General features: G+C 43.5%; 1 protein-coding gene across 11 annotated transcripts in view; it reads right to left on the bottom strand.

Annotated features, from left to right (window-relative positions):
• Positions 1-27,362, bottom strand: part of LOC142487997 (uncharacterized) — a 199,078-nt gene that overhangs the window by 157,339 nt on the left and 14,377 nt on the right. For 5 of the 11 annotated variants that reach the window (XM_075588286.1, XM_075588290.1, XM_075588291.1 and 2 more), the window contains 5 exons: positions 14,639-14,752; positions 14,148-14,252; positions 13,657-13,770; positions 13,166-13,279; positions 10,399-10,512 (listed from right to left, as the gene is read on the bottom strand). In XM_075588286.1, the coding sequence (XP_075444401.1) occupies positions 10,399-10,512; positions 13,166-13,279; positions 13,657-13,770; positions 14,148-14,252; positions 14,639-14,752 (561 nt within the window). Of the gene's footprint in view, positions 1-1,578; positions 4,254-9,907; positions 10,022-10,398; positions 10,513-13,165; positions 13,280-13,656; positions 13,771-14,147; positions 14,253-14,638; positions 14,753-27,362 lie in introns of those variants that run through there. The other 6 variants (XM_075588297.1, XM_075588287.1, XM_075588293.1 and 3 more) reach the window with 6 other exon arrangements.

Raw genomic sequence — 27,362 nt, 5'->3', positions numbered from 1 at the left:
TCCGGTGTCATCCAGGATGATAGCTGGTTGAAGTGGAGATGTCTGGTCTCCCACTACATGCGGGCACAACAGGTGAAATAATGGCATGATGCTTACAATTTTCTAAGCCACTTATAGCAGAGATGCCACTATTAGACTTTTGTGCTGTTTTTTCCCATTAGCAGGCACGCAGAGCCAGGATGGGGGCGGATACAGTCTCCCATGCATCACTCCCCCCTGTGTGGCACTCCCCTAGAGGCGTTCCCTAGCAGTGGTGGGGAGATTGGGTGAGTACTGGTTATTCCCCCGTTCAGAGCCGCGATGCGCATGCGCGGGTTTAGTCAGATTCTATTGGACGTGACGCAATCGTGACGTCACTAATATCGCGAGATTTGGCAGCCATTGTTACTTAAACGCTCTGTACACAGTGTAGAAGCACTTCTTGATAAAGTGCTATGCACGAAACGCGTAGAAGGGTTGCATCCCTTGATTTTATGATACCTCAATAAAGATCTCCCATTTTGGCCAGACCTGTTCTTCATTTGGATCGCGGTGCGCTGCATCATTTTTCTACATAGCTGGACATCACTCTACAGCAGCACGCGATGGAGGGGAAACTCTGGTGAAAGCAGTGATACAGTGAGTACACAGGGCCAGCCCAATGAGGTAGAGGAGGCTGTCCTTGGACTACCTACCCCTACCTTCAGGGTATCTGGTGCCCCAATTTGCTGAGACTCAAATGTATGCATTATAATAGTCAATATCCAGACTGTATTCCCCTCCTACCTGTGTGCAGGACACTTTTGAGCACCTTAACTCACCTTAAGATATATAGGGTAATTAAGATATCCAGAGTGTGATACAGAGAGAGTGTGGGTGAGGGAGAGAAATGGAGAGGGTGACAGAGAGAGGGTGACGGGGTGGGTGACTACCTGACACTAGGGTGTGTGGGTGGGTGACTGAGATACTAGGGTGGGTGACTATGACTGACTGTGGGTTGGTGTCTCTATACACACACACGGATCGGACACAAGGGGTGGCCAATCGGAGAGGGGGGGGGGGCAAAATCAAAGTAGGGGGCACGAAACTGGACCCTGGGGGGCAAAATCGGAGCAGGGGGGCGTGCCAATCAGACCAGGGGGGGCAAAATCAGACTGGGGGAGCGGGAGATAAATCGGAGCTAAGGGAGGCATGGAGCGTTACTTACCTTACTCGCTCCATGCCGGCTCCATGCAGGAAAAGGCGCCTGCTCATTGTGCAGCTCAGATAGAGACCATTCAAGGTGGGGGGATTTATTTATTATTCTCCCAGCGCGCGGCTGTCTCCCTGTGGTAATCAGTTTTGTCGAGGGTACGCCGTGCGGTCTGCCATTCCCCCCTGTTGGAGACCCTGAACGCCCGTGCCTACCCTAAATCCTCCTGTTGGTGGCCCTGACCGCCCGCACCCCCCCTAATCTTGTGCCCCCCAGTTTGCGCACCGCTGATTTATATGATTGTCACATGTACAGTATTACTGCTGTGAAGCGCTATGTACATTAATGGCGCTATATAAATAAATACATACAATACAACAATATTAAGTAATTTATCGTGATAACAATATTCATCAAGATATTAACATCCAATAGTATTGCAAAACATTTCTTATACAAACGCATTTCATTTTTAATAAAATGTGAAAAAGCAAATACATTTTAGAATATTTTAATTTTAAGAATGAAACATTGTTTAATAAAAATGTTAAACTAAAACTACACCCAAACTAAGGCCTTTTCTGCACTATTTACAATTGCACCCCCATCCCCTTCTCCTGTACACTAATAGGGCATGGGGAGGTGTGGGTTAATGGGCATGGGGAAAGAGGGGGGTCAAGAGGCATGGGTGAGAGATGTGGGGGAGGAGAGGAAGAATTGAGTAATGGTGGAAGGGAGGGGTTAAGAAGCATGGCAGAGGGACAGTGGTTATTAAGGGTGGGGGGAGGGGTGAGATTACCAGCAGGAGGATTCCGCAGATAGGAATGCCATGGTAATAAGGAATGGAAAGTATTGAGTTACCGGCCATTTTTATTACTGCAGTATTACTATGCTACTGGTATATTTCCCAATCCTCCTCTGAACAATCAAATGTTTTATCTCATGTATGAATCCACTCTTGTATGGAGCTTTCCCCACACTATGTACATGGACATGGTTTCTCCAGTGTATGAATCCTGTGGTGTGTGACGAGGTGGGTCTTTTGAGAAAAGCTTTTCCCACAATCTGTACAGGTGAATGGTTTCTCATCTGTATGAATCAACACATGCCGGAGGAGGTGTGCCTTCCGAGAAAAGCTTTTACTACACTGTACATGTGAATGGTTTCTCTCCTGTATGAAACCTCTGGTGCCTGAGGAGACTGCTCTTTTTACAGAATTTTTCCCCACACGCTGTACATTTCAATGGTTTCTCCCCTGTATGACTCAACACATGTTTGAGGAGGGCCTCCTTCTGAAAAAAGCTTTTACTACACTCTGTACATGTGAATGGCTTCTCCACTGCATGAATCCGCTCATGTTGGAGGAGGCCCTCCTTCCGAGTAAAGCTTTTACTACACTCTGTACATGTGAATGGTTTCTCACCTGTATGAATCCTCTGGTGCCTGTAGAGGGTATGCTTAGCAATGAATTTTTTCCCACACTCTGTACATGTGAATGGTTTCTCCCCTGTATGAATCAACATATGTTGGAGGAGGCTCTCCTTGTGAGAAAAGCTTTTACTACACTGTGTACATATGAATGGTTTCTCTCCTGTATGAATCCTCTGGTGTACGAGGAGGTGGGTCTTAGTACTTAATTGTTTCCCACACTCTGTACATGTGAAGGGTGTCTCCCCTGTATGAATCAACACATGTTGGAAGAGGCTCTCCTTCTGAGAAAAGCTTTTACTACACTGTGTACATGTGAATGGCTTCTCTCCTGTATGAATCCTCTGGTGCCCGAGGAGCTGGGTCTTAGTACTGAATTGTTTCCCACACTCTGCACATGTGAATGGTTTCTCCCCTGTATGAGACCTCTGGTGCCCAATGAGGCTGCTCTTAGCACTGAATTGTTTCCCACACTCTGTACATGTGAAGGGTTTCTCCCCTGTATGAATCCACACATGTTGGAGGAGGGTCTCCTTCAGAGAAAAACTTTTACTACACTGTGTACATGTGAATGGTTTCTCTCCTGTATGAATCCTCTGGTGCACGAGGTGGGTGGTCTTAGTACTGAATCGTTTCCCACACTCTGTACATGCGAATGGTTTCTCCCCTGTATGAGACCTGTGGTGCACAAAGAGCTTGCTCTTAGTACTGAATTGTTTCCCACACTCTGTACATGTGAAGCGTTTCTCCCCTGTATGAATCAACACATGTTGGAGGAGGCTCTCCTTCTGAGAAAAGCTTTTACTACACTCTGTACATGTGAATGGTTTCTCCACTGCATGAATCCGCTCATGTTGGAGGAGGCCCTGCTTCCGAGTAAAGCTTTTACTACACTCTGTACATGTGAATGGTTTCTCACCTGTATGAATCCTCTGGTGCCTGCAGAGGGTACGCTTATCAGTGAATTTTTTCCCACACTCTGTACATTTGAATGGTTTCTTCCTTGTATGAATCAACACATGTTGGAAGAGGCTCTCCTTCTGAGAAAAGCATTTACTACACTGTGTACATGTGAATGGTTTCTCCACTGTATGAATCCGCTCATGTTTGAGGAGGTACTCCTTCCGAGTAAAGCTTTTACTACACTCTGTACATGTGAATGGTTTCTCCCCTGTATGAATCCTCTGGTGATTGAGAAGGGTCCACTTAGTACTTAACTGTTTCCCACACACAGTACAAGTAAAAGGAGTCACTGCTGTCTGAATCATCTGCTGTGAAAGAAGTTTCCCCTTCAGTGAGAAACTGCTCCCTTTATCTGTACATGTAAAGGTTTGCTCTCTAGCAGGGACACAAAGGTGTGTGAGCAGGTCCCTGTCCAGAGAGAAGCTTTTGCCACACTGACAACAGAGAAAAGGCTGAGCACCGCGGCTTCTTCTTAAATCTCTCTCATTTCTTTTGCTGGACCCATATTTAGAGTCTGTTTCCGCTGTGTGCTGTACAAGGTCTGTAAATTCACCATCATGTGGCACTGGTTCCTTGTACGTGTCCAAAATGTGGAAGGAATCATTGTTTTTTGGCACTTCTGGGGTGCGAGGAGTCAGACAGCTTCTGCATGTATCAGAGCTCAAGTTCTGTTCCTCATTCAGGCCGTTCTCTAACAGAAGTAAACAAAAAAAAACACTGAAAACATTTTGTTCTATCTGTAAATCAAATTACTGAAAGCAAATTATAAATCCAAAACATTGAAGAACTTACTTTACCAATACTTTATTTTGTTAATTTTCTCTTTACCAGGGTTTTAAAATTGTGGCCCATGGACATCCAGTGGCCCCTGATTTGGTGGTGGTCCCTGAAGACTTGAAATTTATTTATAGCAGCTCCCACAGTGAAATAATTTTGATACATACAGTATATAACTTGTATTCATTTTTAAAGGGTACATGTACTATCTTCCAAATGATTATTAACATTGAAAATGTCCATGAGATATAAAGTTAGACCAGGAGTGCCTTATCATATTAGTGCGTTAATAATATCAACTACACAATAAAATAACCATTTAAAAAAACAAAAAGAATAATATAAACTAAACCATACAGGGAATTGCCCATGTACGTCTTTATATAATGCCACAGTGAACTCAGCGCTTTACAGCAGAAACAATACAGTACAGGGAATAATACAATAAGTGCAACAAACAAAATCAGACAATAGGAACGGAAATCCCTGCCCTGGAGAGCTTACAATCTAAGTGATGCAGTGACTACAATGTCCATGTAATCTTCTGCCATAAGACCCGCATAAACAAGACTCAATTGCTCCATTTTGTTTCATATTTTGTCAGTCAAAAAAACTATTCATATAATTTCCCAAGCACGCGGCCTTGGTGTAATATTTGTCTCCTCTCTTTCCTTCTCCTCTCACATTCAGGCTGTTGATAAATCTGGCAGATTTTCCCCTCTGCAACATTTCCACAGTCTGCCCTCTCCTAAAACTCCCCTGCACACCCTCATCTTCCCACTATGGAGACTTTCTCCTCTCTGGCCTTCCCTTCTTCCAACGCCACTCTACAAACTATTCAAAATGCCGTTACTAGAATTCTCTCACTCTCTTTTTGGTCTGTTTCTAACCTTCTTCTCATGAGATCCTTTCAGGTTTCTTCCCATCAAACACCGTATCACTTAGAATATTCTCGTTCTCTCTATATTCTACTATCCCCTCTTACATCTCAGCTCTTATCTCCTTCTAGCTCTGCTTAGGGCTATCTCCTCTCTGCTCCATTTCTCTCTGCAGTACTCTCACACCTAAAACCAATCTCTTTGCTGTGCAACTCCCTCCCCCTCAGCCTTCACCAATCCACATCCCTACCAATCTTCAAGTAATGCCAGAAATCTCATCTCTTCAATGAATTATTTGCTTAGTTTGGGCCTCTGGCTAGTTCTTGCTCGTCTGATGCACTTTCGTCTTCCCTGACTTTGTTTTATATTGCACTTGCCCTTATTGTATTCTGTAAATCTCCCTTTATTCCATTTAGATTGTAAGCTCTGTAGGTAAGGGATTCTCTAGTCCCCATTGTTTAACCTCCAGTTTAATGCACTTGTGAAACTTTGTATATTAACTCCCTGTATTGTCTTGCTAATTCTGTAAAGTACTCATACATTGTACAAGTACAAGATACATTGGTGAGGCTATGCAAAAAAAATATATACACACACACACCCCTGTGTATGCGGAGCTGGAAGACACCATACAGGAGATTTACATGAAGGAGCTGGAAGGTGACTTCTAGCGCTGCAAGGTTTCTCATGATACAAGACTGCTTAGTGAATATACAGTATGGCACAATCTTCTCTAGTATGAGTGAGCAAATTACAGGGATCATTTGAGGTTAAATCTGAAGAAAAGGGATTAATCCAAGATGTGCTTTTTGAGGCCAATCATAAGCATTTGAATAATTTCTTAACAATGTTAAAACATTTTTTGCATCCATCAATATGGTTATCGCACCAACAAGGGTCAAAGGTTATAAAAAAATAAAATATAGAACTTACAACAGGACGGGGTTATTTCACCATTTCAGACAGAGAGGTTTTTCCCTGAACCAGGTGCACCGGTACTAAACGCAAGTATTATACGGCTGTTTATTTGCATTATATAGGTGTGCAGAACTACATCTTTTTGTCTGAAATAATGCAGACAGAACACAGGAAAAGCTGCTGCGCCGTTTTTTTTGGCCTCATGGGAGAAAAATGGCAGAGGACAAGCTCCTCTGCTTGATTAAGATCTACACGCATGGGGCTGGATTGCTGAATTCTGGGAAAGCTGGTTCCAGATAACAACAGAGGCCTGATATTGAAAATAATCAAATCCAGGTATGTCTACGACATCCAGAAAAGACCATTAAGTCATTTTGCTACTTTACCAAAACCCAGGCACTGAGGAGGAATATCAGGCCACGAAATAAAACATATACCCCCCTCACATTTCTGGTAAAGAAAGCTTCCGACCCGAACCCGTCTGATGTCGAACTCAGAATCAGGTATAATGCAAAGGGAAGAGATGGGAAATAGACTCGTGCAACAGTTAATGTTAGACTGGGTGCTTGGGGTAATATCACTTAGGACAGAAAACCTTACAGAGTGAAAGAAAAAAGGACCCCTAATGTAGCTCTCCTAGTACTAAAGTAATGGTGAATGTTTTAAAATGTAACTTTTAATAATAAAATAAATTTAGGACAAAACACACAGACAATAACCGACATACAAACACTATGGTACAAAGAGATACGTGCTTGTATTGTCCCCTAAAATAAGGTGGACATATCCCTGTTATCATGGAGCAAATAATTAAATCCAAATGGTTGTTAGTAGTAGGGAGGCATACATTATGTCAAACTTTTTTTGACAGGTGCCAAATCCCTTTTTGCCCTAAACCCTGCCCCCTTTGACCCAAACCCCGCCCACGTGTCCCGCCCCTTCCGTATCCAGTCCCTCCCCTTCCAAATCTCGCTCTGCCCCCTGCGACAATTTTTTAGGCTTTGGCCCCCGGCGCAAAAAAAACGTGGTTGACGCCCCATACGCCACAAAACAGTGGTTGACGATACCTGCGCCAATTTAAATTTTTCATTATGTGTATTTTTTAATTTTTTTTGTGATTGGTGCATACTGTTGAGGTAGATAGGAGGGGGTGTATACATATGCGGGGCATGTCCGGGCATGTTTATAGGCCGTTTGGGACATGTCCGAACATGTTTTTTTTCATACGGGCAAGTCTGGGCAGGATTATTCTGAGATGCAGGGGGAGAGGGGGAGAGTGATGTGTGGCACTGTGAAGGGGAGGGAACGGAGCTTAACGGGGGGGAGGGGAAACAGAGCTGGGAATTGAAGCGGAGACAGAGAGGGAGCGGGAAAAGCAAATCCCGGGCAACGCCGGGTATATCAGCTGGTGTTAATATAAAGCCTTTTTTTCCACACAAATTCAACATTATTAATGGGAGTTATTTTTTTAAATAAACCACTAGACTGCAGTGTCTATTAACAGAGTTGCAACTTCCACTGTGTATATTTGAACCAGCCTTTAAAGGGGCTAACACTCACCTCCTTACATTGGAGACCAAAAGTGTATAAAAACCCTTCACTGCTGACTGGCCGGTTCCCACCTTTGAAAAAGTGCGAATGCGCAACGATAGTCGGGCGTGCGCGCTGATGTCATGATACTCGTGCATGTGTTCAGAGGGAAGCAAAAGCCCGAATATAATATTGCAGCTTAAGTACCATGTAACCATTGTTAAGCTATTTTGCCACAACGCCATATTTTGCAACATGTCACTGAAGATACAATTTGTACCACGAGCTAAAATGGGGCTATAACTAGATACGGCCGCTGAGCCGTTCCCCCCAGATAGTTCAGTCAGTCACAGATAAATAGTACTGAGCTTTTATTAAAGTAAATGCTAGAAGTGTTTGATATAACAGTAGGAAGGATCCGAAGATTCCAGCGGTGCACAGCTTGTAGAGATGAGAGCTCTATGATTAAGGACCACGCAGGTCCGAAACGCGTCAGAGTGTGTCCCCCATACCATATGTTTTTTCAATAAAATTTCATTTTTAATCTACACCTTGCTGGTCTCTCATCTCTACAAGCTGTGCACCGCTGGAATCTTCGGATCCTTCCTACTGTTATATTGCACACCGAACGTGGATGCACGCACAGGAGAACAGCCATATGTGAGTATTGTATGTCTCCCTTCATTGAGACTGGATGACTGGTAACAGTGCAGCAACACAAGGGTCATGTAGGGCGCAATCCTACAAAGTAACGGTACGTTAACCCTCATTCATGTTATTTGTCATATGTGATAGATTCATGTACTAAGCACTGGGTCCAATACCTAGTTATGGTTATAGGCTGACTCCACAACCTAATAAGGATTTTTATTATCTACTGAAGTTCTGAACGAGATTGAGCACTGTTTTTGGGACTCTTGCCCCATAACCACATACTAGAAGTGTTTGACCTGGCTATAACCAGGACGCGACAAACCATGGCAAAAACCCACACCCCCCCAAAAGTCACTCGCCCCCCAAAAAACACCCCATCACAATTCCCCTGCCCCCCACCACAACACTTAACTGCTGCGGAGTCCCGACGGCATGGTGCGCCCTTCTCCTTTTCAAATTCATCTTTTCCCCCTGCAGCAGTTAAAATGTCAACGGGACACAGCGACATCACATAACGTGGAGCCGTGTGACGTCACGTAGCGTCCTGTTGCCATGGCAAATGACGCCGTCCAGTCATTTTGACTGGAGCTGCAGGAGAAAAAGATGAATTTGCAGAGCAAGATGGAGAAGGCCGGGAGACGCCGCCGCAGGTAAGCACTCGACAGTGCCCAAAATGCACACGTCCGTGGCGAGCGGGCGAGTGCATTTGTCGAGCCCTGGCTAGAACTATAACAAAACAACTGTAAAGACAGCAGGCAATTCTACAAGCATGCACCAGCGCAATTACACTGGGAGTTAGATTTAGTGGGGTGTAAACTAATTAGATAGTATATTCTCATTATTATTAACTACTGGCAGCACCGATGTGGACTGGATGTAGTCAGTGGACTGGTGTGTTGATTGGACACAATGTACACCTAACATTACCGTCCAATGTAAAGTTAATTAACAAATAAGAACAAACTAGTAATTTAATAGTAAACTGTGATATAATAACAGTATATTTACTGGTGTAAAATACTAATAATGTGCTGTTGTCCCATTTCATTCACATTTAGTGAAAAACAGGTCCAGATAGTGGCCATTCTACACAGACACACAGACACACAGCTTTTGGTCATCGTCTTGGCCTTTAATATCTCTTGGATCCATATTGGCCTAAGGACAGTAATTTCTGTATGTGATATGTCCGGCCCACAGTTATCATAAATTTACATCTCACCATATTTCTTATAGATGTCTGAAGCTTCTGAATTATCTTTGAATTTAGGGTCTTAGTTTCACATCCATACATGAGCACAGGCAGAATACACTGGTCAGACAGGGGAAGGGTCTCTTGATTTACGTTTTTCCAAATGCATTTTATCCCATCTATTGATGGTCAGATACCCATAACTCTGCATTTCCAACCTTTATACCTGTCTGAGAGCCATATTGCACTTCTAACTCTGCTGCATGTGGCTTGTCCCAGAACACCCAGCAGGCCTGGGGACTTCCTATGAGAGGCAATTAACCATACATATTCGCTAAATGTGACCATGCTCCTTGTAATGATGCAATGCAGCTGTGAGGATGTAAGGGTACTTACCACAATCAGGAAATGCATCTATTTCTTCCTTTATTGTGGTCAGATGTTCCTTAGTGTTCGTCTCTTCCTTCTCCGACTTAATCTCTAAACTCTCCGGTACAACCACTGGGAAACCTGGCAATAAGAAAAGGGAAATCCATCATGTAAAGCTGGGAGTGGGGGCTCTTCATGTGATATCACTATACAGAAATACTCTATACTGATTCCTGAGGGGAGAAGTAATTGACTCTACATGCTTATTAACCCCGAGTGCGGAGGGAGTTTTTACCCCAGAGGGCTGAAAACATGGATTTTTTTTGTGCTACCAATGTTCAAACATCAGTAAATATAAGATTGCCCCATAAAAATAATGTATACTTTTTCATTAGTGCATGTAGCTTGTAATTATACAGTATCCACGCTTTAATGCCATTTTCCCCAATACTGTAGATATTTTCAGTCCATTTTTAAACATACTGAATAAAGACAAGTGAGGCTGTAAGGGTACTTACCACAAACAGGAAATGCATCTATTTCTTCCTTTATTGGGGTCAGATGTTCCTCAGTGTTCACCTCTTCCTTCTCTGACTTAATCTCTAAACTCTCCGGTACAACCACTGGGAAACCTGGCAATAAGAAAAGGAACATCCATCATGTAAAGCTGGGAGTGGGGGCGCTTCTTGTGATATCACTATACAGAAATACTCTACAGGCATACCCCGCTTTAACATACGCAATGGGACCGGAGCATGTATGTAAAGTGAAAATGTACTTAAAGTGAAGCACTATTTTTTTTCCACTTTACGATGCATGTACTGTACTGCAGACATCATATATATGCATAACTGATGTAAATAATGCATTTGTAACCAAAATAAATACAGTAGACTTTATAGAAAGAAAATCTTTAATGTCAGCTAATTTTTTCTTACTAGTGCCCCCACAAAATACATACCAAAAAAACCCATCCCTCTAAATACATGTAACCCCACCCCGCCAATACATATTAAAAATGCCCCCGCCAATACATATTAAAAATGCCCCCGCCAATACATTTTTAAAAGACCCACACCGCCTCAATACATTTTTAAAAGACCCCCCCCCTATAAATATTTTTAAAAAATCAGGCCGCACGGGTAAAATCATATCTCTTCCAGCACCCCTCATATCACCCACCCCTGCATCTCCCTCATATCACCCCCCCCTGCATCTCCCTCATATCACCTCCCCCTGCATCTCCCTCATATCACCTCCCCTGCATCTCCCTCATATCACCTCCCCCTGCATCTCCCTCATATCACCTCCCCTGCATCTCCCTCATATCACCTCCCCCTGCATCTCCCTCATATCACCACCCCCTGCATCTCCCTCATATCAACCCCCCCTGCATCTCCCTCATATCACCACCCTCATATCATCCCCCCTGCATCTCCCTCATATCACCCCCCCCCCTGCATCTCCCTCATATCACTTCCCACCTGCATCTCCCTCATATCACCTCCCCCTGCACCTCCCTCATATCACCTCCCCCTGCATCTCCCTCACATCACCCCCCACCTGCATGTACCTCACATCACCCGCCACTTGCATGTCCCTCACATCACCCCCCACCTGCATGTCCCTCACACATCACCCCCCACCTGCATGTACCTCACATCACCACCCACCTGCATGTCCCTCACACATCACCCCCCACCTGCATGTCTCACACACCCCCCCCACCTGCATGTACCTCACATCACCCCCACCTGCATGTCCCTCACATATCACCCCCCACCTGCATGTCTCACATACCCCCCCCCCACCTGCATGTACCTCACATCACCCCCCACCTGCATGTCCCTCACACATCACCCCCCACCTGCATGTCTCACCCCCCCCCCACCTGCATGTCTCACATCCCCCCCCACTTGCATGTCCCTCACATCACCCCCCCCCCATGTCCATCATATCACCCCCCCCCATGTCCCTCATATCACCCCCCCATGTCCCTAACATCACACCACCCCCTGCATGTCCCTCCTCCCTTTCTTTCCCTACCTCAAGCAGCGTGCAGGTTGCGGGCGGCAGAAGCATGGCAGTCAGAGGCAGCACACGCACGCTGGAGCGCGGCTCTGAGCGGGCTCGGGGGAGTGATCGGAAGAACCGAGGGGGTGGGGAGTAATCGGAAGAACCGGGGGGGCTCGGGGGAGTGATCGGAAGAACCGAGGGGGGGGGGAGTAATCGGAAGAACCGGGGGGGCTCGGGGGAGTGATCGGAAGAACCGGGGGGGTGGGGGGGAGTGACGGGAAGAACCGGTGGGGGGGGGTTGAACGGAATAGCCAGGGAGAGGGTAAGGTGATCGGAAAAGCCGGGGAGAGGGGAAGGTGATTGGAAGAGCCGGGGAGAGGGGAAGGTGATCGGAAAAGCCGGGGAGAGGGGAAGGTGATTGGAAGAGCCGGGGAGAGGGGAAGGTGATTGGAAGAGCCGGGGAGAGGGGAAGGTGATTGGAAGAGCCGGGGAGAGGGGAAGGTGATTGGAAGAGCCGGGGAGAGGGGAAGGTGATCGGAAAAGCCGGGGAGAGGGGAAGGTGATTGGAAGAGCCGGGGAGAGGGGAAGGTGATTGGAAGAGCCGGGGAGAGGATGAACCGGGGAACAGAAGGGCTGGGGGAGCCGGGGAACGGAAGGGCTGGGGGAGCCGGGGAACGGAAGGGCTGGGGGAGCCGGGGAACGGAAGGGCTGGGGGAGCCGGGGAACGGAAGAGCTGGGGGAGCCGGGGAACGGAAGAGCTGGGGGAGCCGGGGAACGGAAGGGCTGGGGGAGCCAGGTGAAGGAAGAGCCGAGGAGAGGAAGAGAGGGCACACCGCCACAGCACGCACACGCCGCCCTGGTGTCCGTACTCGCGAAGCACGCATACGTACACAGGGGGTAAGGTGCAATTTAAAAAAATGTACGTACTTGCGAGTGTACGTAAAGCGAGTGTATGTAAAACGGGGTATGCCTGTATACTGATTCCTGAGGGGAGAAGTAATTGACTCTACTTGCTTATTAACCCTGATTGCGGAGGGAGTTTTTACCCCAGAGGGCTGAAAACATGGAATTTTTTTGTGCTACCAATGTTCAAACATCAATAAATATAATGTAGCCCCATTAAAATCACGTGTACTTTTTCATTAGTGCATGTAGCTTGTAATTATACAGTATCCACGCTTTAATGCCATTTTCCCCAATACTGTAGATATTTTCAGTCCATTTTTAAACATACTGAATAAAGACAAGTGAGGATGTAAGGGTACTTACCACAAACAGGAAATGCATCTATTTCTTCCTTTATTGGGGTCAGATGTTCCTCAGTGTTCACCTCTTCCTTCTCTGACTTAATCTCTAAACTCTCTGGTACATCCACTGGGAAACCTGGCAATAAGAAAAGGAAAACCCATCATGTAAAGCTGGGAGTGGGGGCGCTTCTTGTGATATCACTATACAGAAATACTCTATACTGATTCCTGAGGGGAGAAGTAATTGACTCTACTTGCTTATTAACCCTGATTGCGGAGGGAGTTTTTACCCCAGAGGGCTGAAAACATGGAATTTTTTTGTGCTACCAATGTTCAAACATCAATAAATATAATGTAGCCCCATTAAAATCACGTGTACTTTTTCATTAGTGCATGTAGCTTGTAATTATACAGTATCCACGCTTTAATGCCATTTTCCCCAATACTGTAGATATTTTCAGTCCATTTTTAAACATACTGAATAAAGACAAGTGAGGCTGTAAGGGTACTTACCACAAACAGGAAATGAATCTATTTCTTCCTTTATTGGGGTCAGATGTTCCTCAGTGTTCGCCTCTTCCTTCTCTGACTTAATCTCTAAACACTCCAGTACATCCACTGGGAAACCTGGCAATAAGAAAAGGAAAACCCATCATGTAAAGCTGGGAGTGGGGGCGCTTCTTTTGATATCACTATACAGAAATACTCTATACTGATTCCTGAGGGGAGAAGTAATTGACTCTACTTGCTTATTAACCCTGATTGCGGAGGGAGTTTTTACCCCAGAGGGCTGAAAACATGGAATTTTTTTGTGCTACCAATGTTCAAACATCAATAAATATAATGTAGCCCCATTAAAATCACGTGTACTTTTTCATTAGTGCATGTAGCTTGTAATTATACAGTATCCACGCTTTAATGCCATTTTCCCCAATACTGTAGATATTTTCAGTCCATTTTTAAACATACTAAATAAAGACAAGTGAGGCTGTAAGGGTACTTACCACAAACAGGAAATGCATCTATTTCTTCCTTTATTGGGGTCAGATGTTCCTCAGTGTTCGCCTCTTCCTTCTCTGACTTAATCTCTAACCTCTCCGGTACAACCACTGGGAAACCCGACAATAAGAAAAGGAACATCCATCATGTAAAGCTGGGAGTGGGGGCGCTTCTTGTGATATCACTATACAGAAATACTCTATACTGATTCCTGAGGGGAGAAGTAATTGACTCTACTTGCTTATTAACCCCGAGTGCGGAGGGAGTTTTTACCCCAGAGGGCTGAAAACATGGAATTTTTTTGTGCTACCAATGTTCAAACATCAATAAATATAATGTAGCCCCATTAAAATCACGTGTACTTTTTCATTAGTGCATGTAGCTTGTAATTATACAGTATCCACGCTTTAATGCCATTTTCCCCAATACTGTAGATATTTTCAGTCGATTTTTAAACATACTGAATAAAGACAAGTGAGGCTGTAAGGGTACTTACCACAAACAGGAAATGCATCTATTTCTTCCTTTATTGGGGTCAGATGTTCCTCAGTGTTCACCTCTTCCTTCTCTGACTTAATCTCTAACCTCTCCGGTACAGCCACTGGGAAACCTGGCAATAAGGAAAATCCATCATGTAAAGCTGGGAGTGGGGGCGCTTCTTGTGATATCAGTATACAGAAATGTGTATCTGTAGGCGCCTGTTCAAACAGTAACAATAAAAAGGATATAAAACCAAGCCTGTTGGACGATCAGGAATGACTCCTCAGGGTGTGCTTAAAAAGAAGAAAGCACAGTACATAGCGTAATACTGTTATATGAAGGACAAACAACATTAAAGACAACATACAGCTGAGATATCAATTAGGTGGAAATATTAAAGATAAAAACATTTAATAACAAATTCATAAGCATACATAGACATAAAAACAATGGGACACAATTGATTAGATATGCACACTGCAACACCGGTGGATACTGATGCAATGCCCACTCACCAGATGGATATTGTAAGCAGGCAGTGGATATATTAGAGAGAATCCCCTCTCGGTGGAAGTTTGCTGTATTTCTGGGCGTCTCCGTTGGTGCGTGTACGCCAGCCGGCGTGTGAGCAGATGGTTTCCCACAAAGCACTAGAAGGGACGCGCAGCTACTCCAGGTCTGCAGCCGCAGATTCGACACAGCGTCACGGGAACAAGCCGCCAGCTGTCTGTATTACAGCAGCGCCGATTCGTTCTTGTCGTGGGGGAGATTCGCCAAACACGGTGTAGCAGAAGTGCAATAAAAGCCACCCTACGCGTTTCAAAAGCTAACTGCTTTCTTCCTCAGGGGTTTAAGATAATAAAAAGTCCATAGATGGTTCCTTAAGTAGAGAGTCCTCAATTAAATCAATTAATTCCACCAACGGAGACACCCAGAAATACAGCAAACTCCACCGAGAGGGAATACTCTCTAATATATCCACTGCCTGCTTACAATATCCATCTGGTGAGTGGGCATTGCATCAGTATCCACCGGTGTTGCAGTGTGCATATCTAATCAATTGTGTCCCATTGTTTTTATGTCTATGTATGCTTATGAGTTTGTTATTAAATGTTTTTATCTTTAATATTTCCACCTAATTGATATCTCAGCTGTATGTTGTCTTTAATGTTGTTTGTCCTTCATATAACAGTATTATGCTATGTACTGTGCTTTCTTCTTTTTAAGCACACCCTGAGGAGTCATTCCTGATCGTTCAACAGGCTTGGTTTTATATCCTTTTTATTGTTACTGTTTGAACAGGCGCCTACAGATACATATTTTCTTCCATATTCTTGCTCTGACCAGGGGGTCAGTTTGTTGTATCAACAGGCAGCACCTTATGTGTGTACCTTGGTCCACACCTTAGGTGTTCTATACAATATATATATATATATATATATAGCAACTGTAAATATTACTGTATGTTCATTTGCATGTCTTAGACAGGTCTGCAACCCTGTCTTTCCCCATTGTCACCCAGCATACAGCGCTTCCACTGCAGCAAGGGATTCTGGGAAATGACATGCAAATGAGCACTCAGTGCCACCTTTTGTCTCAAGCTCGTATTACACAAGCCAATCCTCAAGCCAATGCATGCTGTTTTAAACACAGCTTTTAAACAGAGGCTGGGATGAGATGCAAAGCCATTAGACCTACTCACATACATGTTTCAACCTTGATGGGTATCATCAGTGTGAGGCTGGTCTTAATGGCAAAGCAGGTTTGAGACTAGACTAGGTAATCACCACTGTCATTAAGGTTATGGTGGGTAAAAAAAGTGACAAAAACCCTCCACAGTAAAGCATAAAGCAACTGTAAATATTACTGTATGTTCATTTGCATGTCTTAGACAGGTCTGCAACCCTGTCTTTCCCCATTGTCACCCAGCATACAGCGCTTCCACTGCAGCAAGGGATTCTGGGAAATGACATGCAAATGAGCACTCAGTGCCACCTTTTGTCTCAAGCTCGTATTACACAAGCCAATCCTCAAGCCAATGCATGCTGTTTTAAACACAGATTTTAAACTGTATATATATATATATATGCAAATATAACTGTATGCTCATCTGCATGTCTTAGGCAGGTCTGCAACCCCGCCTTTCCCCATTATCACCCAGCATACAGCACTTCCACTGCAGCAAGGGATTCTGGGAAATGACATGCAAATGAGCACACAGCGTCACTTTATATATATATATATATATATATATATATATATATATATATATATATATATACAGTGTTCGACAAATCACCCAAAAATCTACTCGCCCAACCAAAAAATCTACTCGCCACCTAGTCCCGCCCCCAACCCCGCTTTAAAATAAAATATATAAATAAAATACATTTAATAAATTCCTAGTCAGAACAACACAGGGAGAGGGGAGGGTGACACAGGGAGAGGGGAGGGTGACACAGGGAGAGGGAGGGTGTCACAGGGAGAGGGAGGGTGTCACAGGGAGAGGGAGGGTGTCACAGGGAGAGGGAGGGTGACACAGGGAGAGGGAGCGTGACACAGGGAGAGGGAGGGTGACACAGGGAGAGGGAGAGAGGGTGACACACTCACACTCACTCAGACACACTCACTCAGACACACTCACTCAGACAAACTCACAATCACAGTCTGTCACTCACACACACAAACACTCACCCGTAAGGCAGGGGGTCGCACATGGCAGCGGGGGCCTCCGCACGGCAAGAGGGCCTCTGCAAGGGGCCGCGCCCCCTCCAGAGTGGGACGCCGACGCCGCAGTATTCACTGATAGATGTAGAAGGGCCGGTAGGGGATTTCCCCTGCTTAGAGAAGGGAGAGGCTCCGGTAGGGTATTTCCCCTGCTTAGAGCAGGGAGAGGCACCGTTAGGGGATTTCCCCTGCTTAGAGCAGGGAGAGGCTCCGGTAGGGGATTTCCCCTGCTTAGAGCAGGGAGAGGCCCCGGTTAGGGGATTTCCCCTGCTTAGAGCAGGGAGAGGCTCCGGTAGGGGATTCCCCTGCTTAGAGCAGGGAGAGGCTCCGGTGAGGGGATTTCCCCTGCTTAGAGCAGGGAGAGGCTCCGGTGAGGGGATTTCCCCTGCTTAGAGCAGGGAGAGGCTCCGGTAGGGGATTTCCCCGGCTTAGAGCAGGGAGAGGCTCTGGTAGGGGATTTCCCCTGCTTAGAGCAGGGAGAGGCTCCGGTTAGGGGATTTCCCCTGCTTAGAGCAGGGAGAAGAGCCAGCTAGAGGATTTCCCCTGCTAACAACTGAGCTGGCCATCAGGGGTTTCCTTAACAGCTGACAGATCGGCAGACTGTCCGTAGAGGCAGCACACAGACGCCGCGTGGGGTGAGGGGGGGGGGGTCACGGAGGCCGGGAGAGATTGGTGTGAGGGTGGGGGGGTGGCGGGTGGCCCGGTGCGAGGGGGGGGCGGATGGCCCGGTGCGAGGGGGGGGCGGATGGCCCGGTGCGAGGGGGGGGCGGATGGCCCGGTGCGAGGGGGGGCGGGTGGCCCGGTGTGAGGGGGGGCGGGTGGCCCGATGCGAGGGGGGGCGGGTGGCCCGATGCGAGGGGTGACAGATGGCCCTGCAGGGGCCTGAGGCAGACAGGCATGGAAGCGGCTGGCTGCCGGAAGGGGGAGGAGTGTTAGCGCTGAGGAGGGAGGCCACTGCTCAGAGAGCTGGAGGCGGGGTAATCTCCCCCAGCAACATGAACCCGCCTCCGGCTTTTTTTTTTCTTTCTCCAGCGCGAGCGCGGGAAAAGCAGCAGCGCGAGCGCGGGATATTTAAAAAACACACGTGTGCTGCTTGGGCCAATATTTACTCGCCCGGGGGTTAAATCTACCCGCCCCGGGCGAGTAAATGTATATAATTGTCGAACATTGTCGATATATATATATATCTTTGTTAATAGTTAGCAGCTTTCTATAAACCAATTATGTCTCAATTATTTGCACAAAGAGTCAGCAGAAATATAGATATTAACAGTATATTTTCAGATGAAGAAATCCCCATTGTGATTGATAATGCTTCGAATGATATACAAGAAATGGCTGACATATTAGAAAAATTACTTATAAATGAAAACAAACAATTGTGGGATGCGATCACTATTGAGAAGTATATAGAACAAAAACGGATCCCTAGGGGTCTCAGGCTATTTAAAAAGCCAACCACTGACTTCCAAAGTGAAACATTCATTCTCGAATGGAATCGCATACTTGACAATTGTTCATTCGAATTAATGCGTTTATTAATATCCAAACGTAAAATTTGTCTTGAAACATTGGATAAAGAAATTAACGATATGAAAGGATATTTTGATAGGTATAAGGACAATAGTGAATTGCCTATGTTGGAAACTAGGATTAAAAACAAAATGGACAAATTGCAGAAGGATACTATTGTTTCAAAACAAATAAAGTTCCAAAGGGACAAAATTGATTATGCAACTGGATGCTACAGAAATTGGAAAAAACCTAAATATGAAATTGAGAAATATAAAACCAACAAGGATAGATATTCCAAGGATTACTCCCATAAAATACCATCTACCTATAGACAAAATATTGTGAGCACCAAAGAGTTGTCTTCTGATCCAGTGCAGTTCATATCCCCTAGACCCCCTAAGAGATCTCACACACCCTCCAATACGAAATTGGGTACTTGTGTTAATAAATCTAAGACCTCTACTCCACCTGTTCCTCCTACACCATTAGTTCACTTACCAAGAAATGATATTGACAATATATTTGATCAGCATTACCATCATTTGTTTCAAAACAAATAAAGTTCCAAAGGGACAAAATTGATTATGCAACTGGATGCTACAGAAATTGGAAAAAACCTAAATATGAAATTGAGAAATATAAAACCAACAAGGATAGATATTCCAAGGATTACTCCCATAAAATACCATCTACCTATAGAAAAAATATTGTGAGCACCAAAGAGTTGTCTTCTGATCCAGTGCAGTTCATATGCCCTAGACCCCCCAAGAGATCTCACACACCCTCCAATACGGAATTGGGTACTTGTGTTAATAAATCTAAGACCTCTACTCCACCTGTTCCTCCTACACCATTAGTTCACTTACCAAGAAATGATATTGACAATATATTTGATCAGCATTACCATCATAACAAATATCAACCTCTTATTGATTTAGACAGGGAACAACACCTCCCCGGTCACAGTCGTGAAGAAGAGAAAACCACATTCTCTTTTTCAGATTGGAGACAGTCCAGGGATCCAAAACATGCAAGAGAAGCGATCAGAGACCTATTGGGAAAAGAGAACTCCACAAAGGACAACAGAAAAAGAAAAAACACCTTAGAGGAACGAGAGGAGGGAGAAAAGTTGGGCACGGTACAAAAACATTGAAGAAACATATATACAATAATATTTTCAACATAAGTCAATATCCTATTTCTATTAAAGAAAGTAAATTGTTATCCAAAGGTTTATCCTTTGCACCAGTCACGAGACCTGACAGTTTCAAATTGTACATAGACGTTCAGCGCTATGTACGCAAATTATGTTTGAAAAAATATTTCCAACGGGATGCTCTGTCCAAAATTGATTCTAATACAAATTTACCTATTACTACCACCACTTCTACTCATTCTACTTTTAAGAATCCGTCTACATTCTTCCCAAAATTTGTTAGCGGCCCCTTTGTAGACACATTTGCTCAAATGGTAACCGACGATTTAGAGACCCAGAGCCGGAATTTCAAAATTTAAATAGATAATTTGAGCAAAGATGAAAAATTAACCCTACGTGCACTTGAAGAAAATGATACCATTATAATAAAACCGGCTGACACGGGGGGGGGGGGGGGGGGGGGGTTGGTAATTATGGATAAATCTTATTACATCCAGGAATCATTGAGAATTTTGGATGATCAATCTACTTACCAACCCCTCCCCTCAAACCCTACCACACAGTACCAACAACAACTTTATAATTATTTAAAATTAGGTCTAGATCAACATATAATTACACAAAAAGAATTTGATTTTCTTTTTAATACCTACCCCAGATTACCCCTTTTTTACATAATACCTAAAATACACAAAAACATACAATTTCCCCCCGGTCGACCCATCATCTCGGGCATTCAGTCTTTAACATCCCATTTATCCCAGTATATTGATAAACAGTTACAACAATACGTAATTCAGTTACCATCATACTTAAGGGACACTACCCACATACTGCAGACCCTACAGGACATTCAATGGCAACCACATTATCATTTAGTAACAGCGGATGTTAATTCTCTATACACAATTATAAATCATGAACAAGGATGTGCAGCTGTTCTAAATACTCTGAACAATGATCCGTCTATTTCCAAGGAGTATATTGATTTTCTCATTCTGGGCATTAAATTTATACTTTCACACAATTTTTTTTTACTTTAATAAATCATATTATTTGCAGGTGTGTGGCACCGCCATGGGCACCAAATTTGCACCTAGCTATGCTAATTTATTTATGGGCAGCTGGGAGGAACAACATATATGGTCCAGCTGCCCATATGGTGCAAATTTGGTGCTCTGGCGGCGCTACATAGATGATATCATTTTTATTTGGTCGGGCACATTAGCACAGTTAAATGATTTTCAAATATATATGAATAATAATGTCAATAATCTAAAGTTCACTTTTGTTAATAGTCCCACTAAAATAGAATACCTAGATTTGGAGATTAAAATTGTAGACAATTCTATCCACACCAGTATATATTTTAAACCCGTTCAATCTAACAATTACCTTCATGCACAAAGTCATCATAACCCTACATGGGTTAAAAATATTCCAAAGGGTCAATTTATTCGTCTAAAAAGAAATAGTTCACATGTAGATACATTTATCACCCAAGCAGAAGATCTTAAAAACAAATTCATAGAAAGGAAATACTCCTCTCGGTACCTAGACCAAGCAATCACTGAGGTTGCAGCAATGGACAGAACCAATCTTTTACAATATAAAAATAAAAATATGAATAAAACATCTAATTTGGCATTCATCACCCAGTATAATCAAATGGCACCTAATATACGCAAAATCTTCAAAAAACACTGGCCAATATTAAAAAAAGATAGAGAACTAGAAGGCATATTGCCAGACAACCCTCAAATTATATTTACTAAAGCTCCTAATATAGGACAAAGATTGGCACCAAGTTGTCCATCGCTGCAGCCTGCTTGCAACAAAGCACTGTCCCGTGGGGGATATTACACTTGTAATAGATGCACTGCTTGTAAATATAGTATTAAATCAGCAGAATTCACATCAAACAATACCTTAAAAAATTATAAAATAAAACAACACATTACATGTAATAGTTCTTTTGTTATTTATTTGCTTGAATGTCCCTGTGGTCTGCAGTATGTGGGCATGACCACCAGATGTGTCAAACGACGCCTGTATGAACACACATATAATATTAAAATTGGTTTAACTACACACAGTGTGTCCAATCACTTTCTTCAAGTGCACAATCAAAATCCAAAAGGTCTAAAATGTATTGCAATAGAAAGAATCACACCACATTGGAGAGGAGGAAACACTGTGAGCTTACTAGGGAGGAGAGAATCCTTTTGGATTTACGAACTAAAAACATTATCCCCATTAGGATTAAATGTGGATTTTGATCTCAAAGCTTTTTTGGTAGGGTAACCCTGCACTGCATCACAAGACATACCCATCAGGCATCCACTTTTGCCATTCCCTGCAATTTGTCCATTTGGAAGTTTAACTCCTATACCTGATTTTGTCGTTTTATATAAGTATTATAATCACATTTGATCCTTAGTTACCCACTTATAGTACACTCTGTCACGGTAGCTTGTGACAGGCTGTAATTTACACCAAAACTATATATAAATATATATATACCTGGGTTTGAACTGGGACGAGACTTAGATATGATAAAATATAATTTATTCCTTGATAAAGGTGAACACACAAAAAATGTACAAATAACAGGCAAAATATAGACACTTACTTAAAAGATGAAAATAATGAAAACAATCCCATCTGGACTGGCAGTTTCATACAGCAATCAGCCCAAGACATTGCATGGCATTTTCCCTCAGCAATCAAGATGGTATAGCACAACAAGCCTGATGACATGCAGGCACGAAGATCATTTGCATGAGACTTTGCATGAAGACATTTGCATGACCATGAAGACTAACAAAGGAATATAGGGAACAGCAGTTTATATATCTTTTGTCCCTCTATTCTTAACCTTAAGCACCTGTGATTAGTTTCCCATTATCTCCAGCCAATCTTTGATGGGGGAACACATTTTGGGACAGGCCCCCCTGCTAGCTGGCACATGCGCAGTAGAACTCTGGGGTCTCATTTCTGTAACCCCCCATATGAAAATGGAATGCCAGCCAGTCTACCCATCTGGCTCTCTAGCAAGATAACCTTTGTTGGAAGGTGATAACTGGGACACTTGGAGACTGCTCTGGCTTGAGCCTCCTCCGCCCTTAAATCATCAGGGAGGGTGACAAGACCCTTGGAAAAACACTTAAATCCTAGATATTGGGCGCCTCTGGGATCCTGGTGGACAAAGGAATTTCCTCTGGAACTTATCCATACCTTAAAATACAGTATTAAGCATAAAACATAAACGTATTAAAATATCCGGTTCTGTTGGGTCTCACAGAACCAAACTTCCCAGTTCTCATTGCCAGAACTGGGACACCATATGGTCCAAAAAGCGACTTGCTATGACCTACGGAAGAGCTCTAATCATTAAAGGACTATTAACCCTTGTGCTCCCGGATGGATTCTAGTGTGTGTGATGCAGACACTGATTAACCAGACATTACAAGGGAACAGGGGAATACACATGTCAATACAGGGGTTAAATCACAGTTCTGGGTCTTAGCCCAGTTAACCCTTTGACTCCCGGGTGAGGTCAGGGGTGGCCAAATGGGGTGCAACCCCTTAAATACCGGGCCACCCCCTTTCTCCCTCTACACACTCATTCACTCAACATAATTTACACAAGTTACAAAGATTATTATCTCACTTAGTATTTTATTCACTTCATACGATCAATATTGACATATTCACCACATATTTATATCACAATTAATAGAGGTTTTTATTGTTATATATCACTTAGTAGTCACATCATTATATATTCATACTTTAAGGTTTAACATACACCATGTTGTTTTGTACTGTTAGTATTGTTTTGTTTTGTCTGCAATCAGCTGAGTTTTCAAACTGCAGCGGCACAAATAAACATTGTTGTGGACTATTCTAGTGCGCATGTGTTTAAAACACACAACATTGACTAAGAACTGATTCTATTGCCTCGTTGCGCATGTGCATAAGTCTGCAGGTGGAATTTATTGATTTAATTGAGGACTCTCTACTTAAGGAACCATCTATGGACTTTTTATTATCTTAAACCCCTGAGGAAGAAAGCAGTTAGCTTTCGAAACACGTAGGGTGGCTTTTATTGCACTTCTGCTACACCGTGTTTGGCGAATCTCCCCCACGACAAGAACGAATTGGCGTTGCTGTAATACAGACAGCTGGCGGCTTGTTCCCGTGACGATGTGTTGAATCTGCGGCTGCAGACCTGGAGTAGCTGCGCGTCCCTTCTAGTGCTTTGTGGGAAACCATCTGCTCACACGCCGGCTGGCGTACACGCACCAACGGAGACGCCCAGAAATACAGCAAACTCCACAGAGAGGGGATACTCTCTAATATATCCACTGCCTGCTTACAATATCCATCTGGTGAGTGGGCATTGCATCAGTATCCACCGGTGTTGCAGTGTGCATATCTAATCAATTGTGTCCCATTGTTTTTATGTCTATGTATGCTTATGAATTTGTTATTAAATGTTTTTATCTTTAATATTTCCACCTAATTGATATCTCAGCTGTATGGTGTCTTTAATGTTGTTTGTCCTTCATATAACAGTATTACGCTATGTACTGTGCTTTCTTCTTTTTAAGCACACTCAATGTGTATATCAGGGGGGACTCCATTTTGATTGCTATATAACCATTTCTCTATAACCATTATGTACTAACATTTTAGATTTCAGGAACTAACTAAATGCCTAATGTCATACGTAATTGTCTTCTCAAGTCAGATGTGAGAAAGTGACCTCTCACCCACTTAATGCCAAATTGAACTCTGTTTGTTCAGACTTATTTAGGCCTGTAGAAACAGGAACTGTCCCCAGCCATGTTGAACATGAGTTACACAAGAATGTCTTACACAATCTACTGTCCTGAAGAATAATATTTCCTTTAACGGCCTCCAAGCTCGGTACCCAAAGCCACTTCCCAGATCGTAAACTGTCTAACTGTCATTTGCTGAGGTAGACAGACTATGACTTAAAGGGGAAGTAAATTACTCGTATCTGTGTTTTTTCTATGTTCAAGATGGCTATATAAACTGACTGTAAACCCTTTAATAAATGAGAGAACAGTTTTTGACAAAGCTTCACTGGTTGTCTGACTCAATTACTGCCCTCTCCCGAGCTCGTCCGCCATTTTGTTTTTCCAGATATCAGCGCTTTAAGAGTGGGTTAAAGCCTCCGGAGGTGAAGTCATTTCGAGTGGCAGAAGGGGGGTTCTCACGCAGCGACGTTAGAGAACAGGATACTTTCAGATGGTGTCAGATTTGGGACAGAAGTCACAGTGGGTAAGCATACAAGATATACATTTTATCTGTATATTATCCATCTGTGTCTCCTTGCCCAAAGAGCCCATAAAGGTTTTAAGGTTTAGAAGTTTTTAGAGTTACCTCTGCACCGAATGATTCAAGGTTAAGGAAAAATATAGAAACACTTGAGTAAGGGACTCAAGATGAAGTCAGGATTAGATGAATCCTTGACTGAGTTGTATACACAGGGTTATAGTCCCTGCTGAGAGAAAGGAAAAAGCGATATAGGTGTTTATCTGCTTGAAATACTCTTAAAGTGTCTGTGGAAAAAGTGTATTTTTTTTTAAAAGGAGGAGGAGGATTGTAAGGGCTTTTTAAGGGAATACTGTATTATTGTGCATTTGCATGTTTTATATATATATATAAGATAAGATATATAAGATATATAACTGCATAAGTGATAAGTATATAAGTGATAAGTATATAAGTGCATAAGGTTAAGCCGTATTGCTCATTTATTTTTGCAGTGCACTACTTGCTTGATTTTGGTTATTTGAATCAAGTGTGTATTGTATTGTCTAAATGATGGGAAGCGCAAATAGCAAAAGTGGCCCTAAGGGACAAATGATTGTAAAAAGAGCAAGAAAGTTGTTGACACAGCATGTAAGACATCTAGGCAGAAACCGACTGTTACACTTATCATTAACAGAGAATATAACCCTGACATAGAAACACCTAAAGATTTTGTAAGTGCATGTACGTCAGATTTTTACACAATTCCCTTTGTGGATAATATGGCTGGTTGGTCTGAGAAAATGCAATCTTCCAACCCTTTCCCGAGGGAAGGTAGTTTTGCCCCATTTCACATGACAATGATAAAAGGCTTATGCTTGGGTGGAGATCCTGAATGGCTATGGTTTCAGCCAGATCCCGAGTGGGACATGCATTATATGGCATTATGTGGCCGCATTTGGGTAAAAGTTGCACCTCACATTGATGAGGCTAAACAAAATAATATTTGATGAGCCAATCTGGCCACCCCCGCCTAATAACATTACAATGGTGTATTCCCAAGCCCCTAATGCAACCCCACAGGAGTTTTTACCTCCAGATATTTTACCCCCACCACCGCCACCTTGTGTGATGTTACAAGTACCTCCGTATACTCCTATCACACCTGAGCCACTATTTCCAAATTTGGATCCTACCATGTTAGCAGCTTTATCACACTATGCTGCAAGTCATCACCCCAAACCTCCTGCACCCTTACGTAGGGAGGAGAGTAATAGCATTTGCCCCCAACCCTCTCAACCCACATATGGGGAGTTGAGAAACACTGCAGAATCAGAGGTGGTACACCGCTCTGAGTCTGTGCCTCATATGTCGTCCTCTAGAGGAAGCCCAAAAAAGACAGCTTCCCACTGTCGTAAGCCCCACAAGACTTTCATCTCCCGTTTCACCCTCTGTATCCAGGGAGAGTGAAGGGGAAGATTCTAGTTCGGATTCGTCTCATTCCGACATACCATCACCCACTAGCCGATTGCCTTTAAGTAAACTTAAAGAAACCACTGCTTCAGCAGCTTCAGTGACGCCTGAGTCATCTGCAGGAGCCAGCAATAATAGAGTTAAGGAGTTTTGTGCTTCTGTAAGGGTACTGACTGAGGAATTTAAGGAATTTAAAGACGTATTGACTGATTCATATGCAATAACATCACCACCCGCACATGATAGCAAACCTGTTATTGCAACACCGCAATCATCCATTCTCACACCTAGAAATACTACTAGGAAATATGTGATTCGTACTGCTAAAAAAATGCGAATATGAAGCAGTGTTAGCTGACACTTTGGCTGATTCAATAAAACTCTCTGAGGAAGTCAGAAGGTATAATTCTCCAAGACAGGATCCCCCAATATCAACTAGAACACGGCAGGCATCACAAATAAGGGAACAAGCTGACACACAGGATTGTGCTGAAGCAGAGGTTGATTTTAGCATTGTTAAAACTGATAAGGAATGTGCTGCAGCCTGTGTCAAAAATTGCATCTTTTAAGTGCTGCCAACTGA

Source organism: Ascaphus truei, chromosome 2 (assembly GCF_040206685.1).
Source record: "Ascaphus truei isolate aAscTru1 chromosome 2, aAscTru1.hap1, whole genome shotgun sequence".
Taxonomy (NCBI): Eukaryota; Metazoa; Chordata; class Amphibia; order Anura; family Ascaphidae; genus Ascaphus; species Ascaphus truei.
This window is presented reverse-complemented; position numbering and strand designations above follow the sequence as displayed.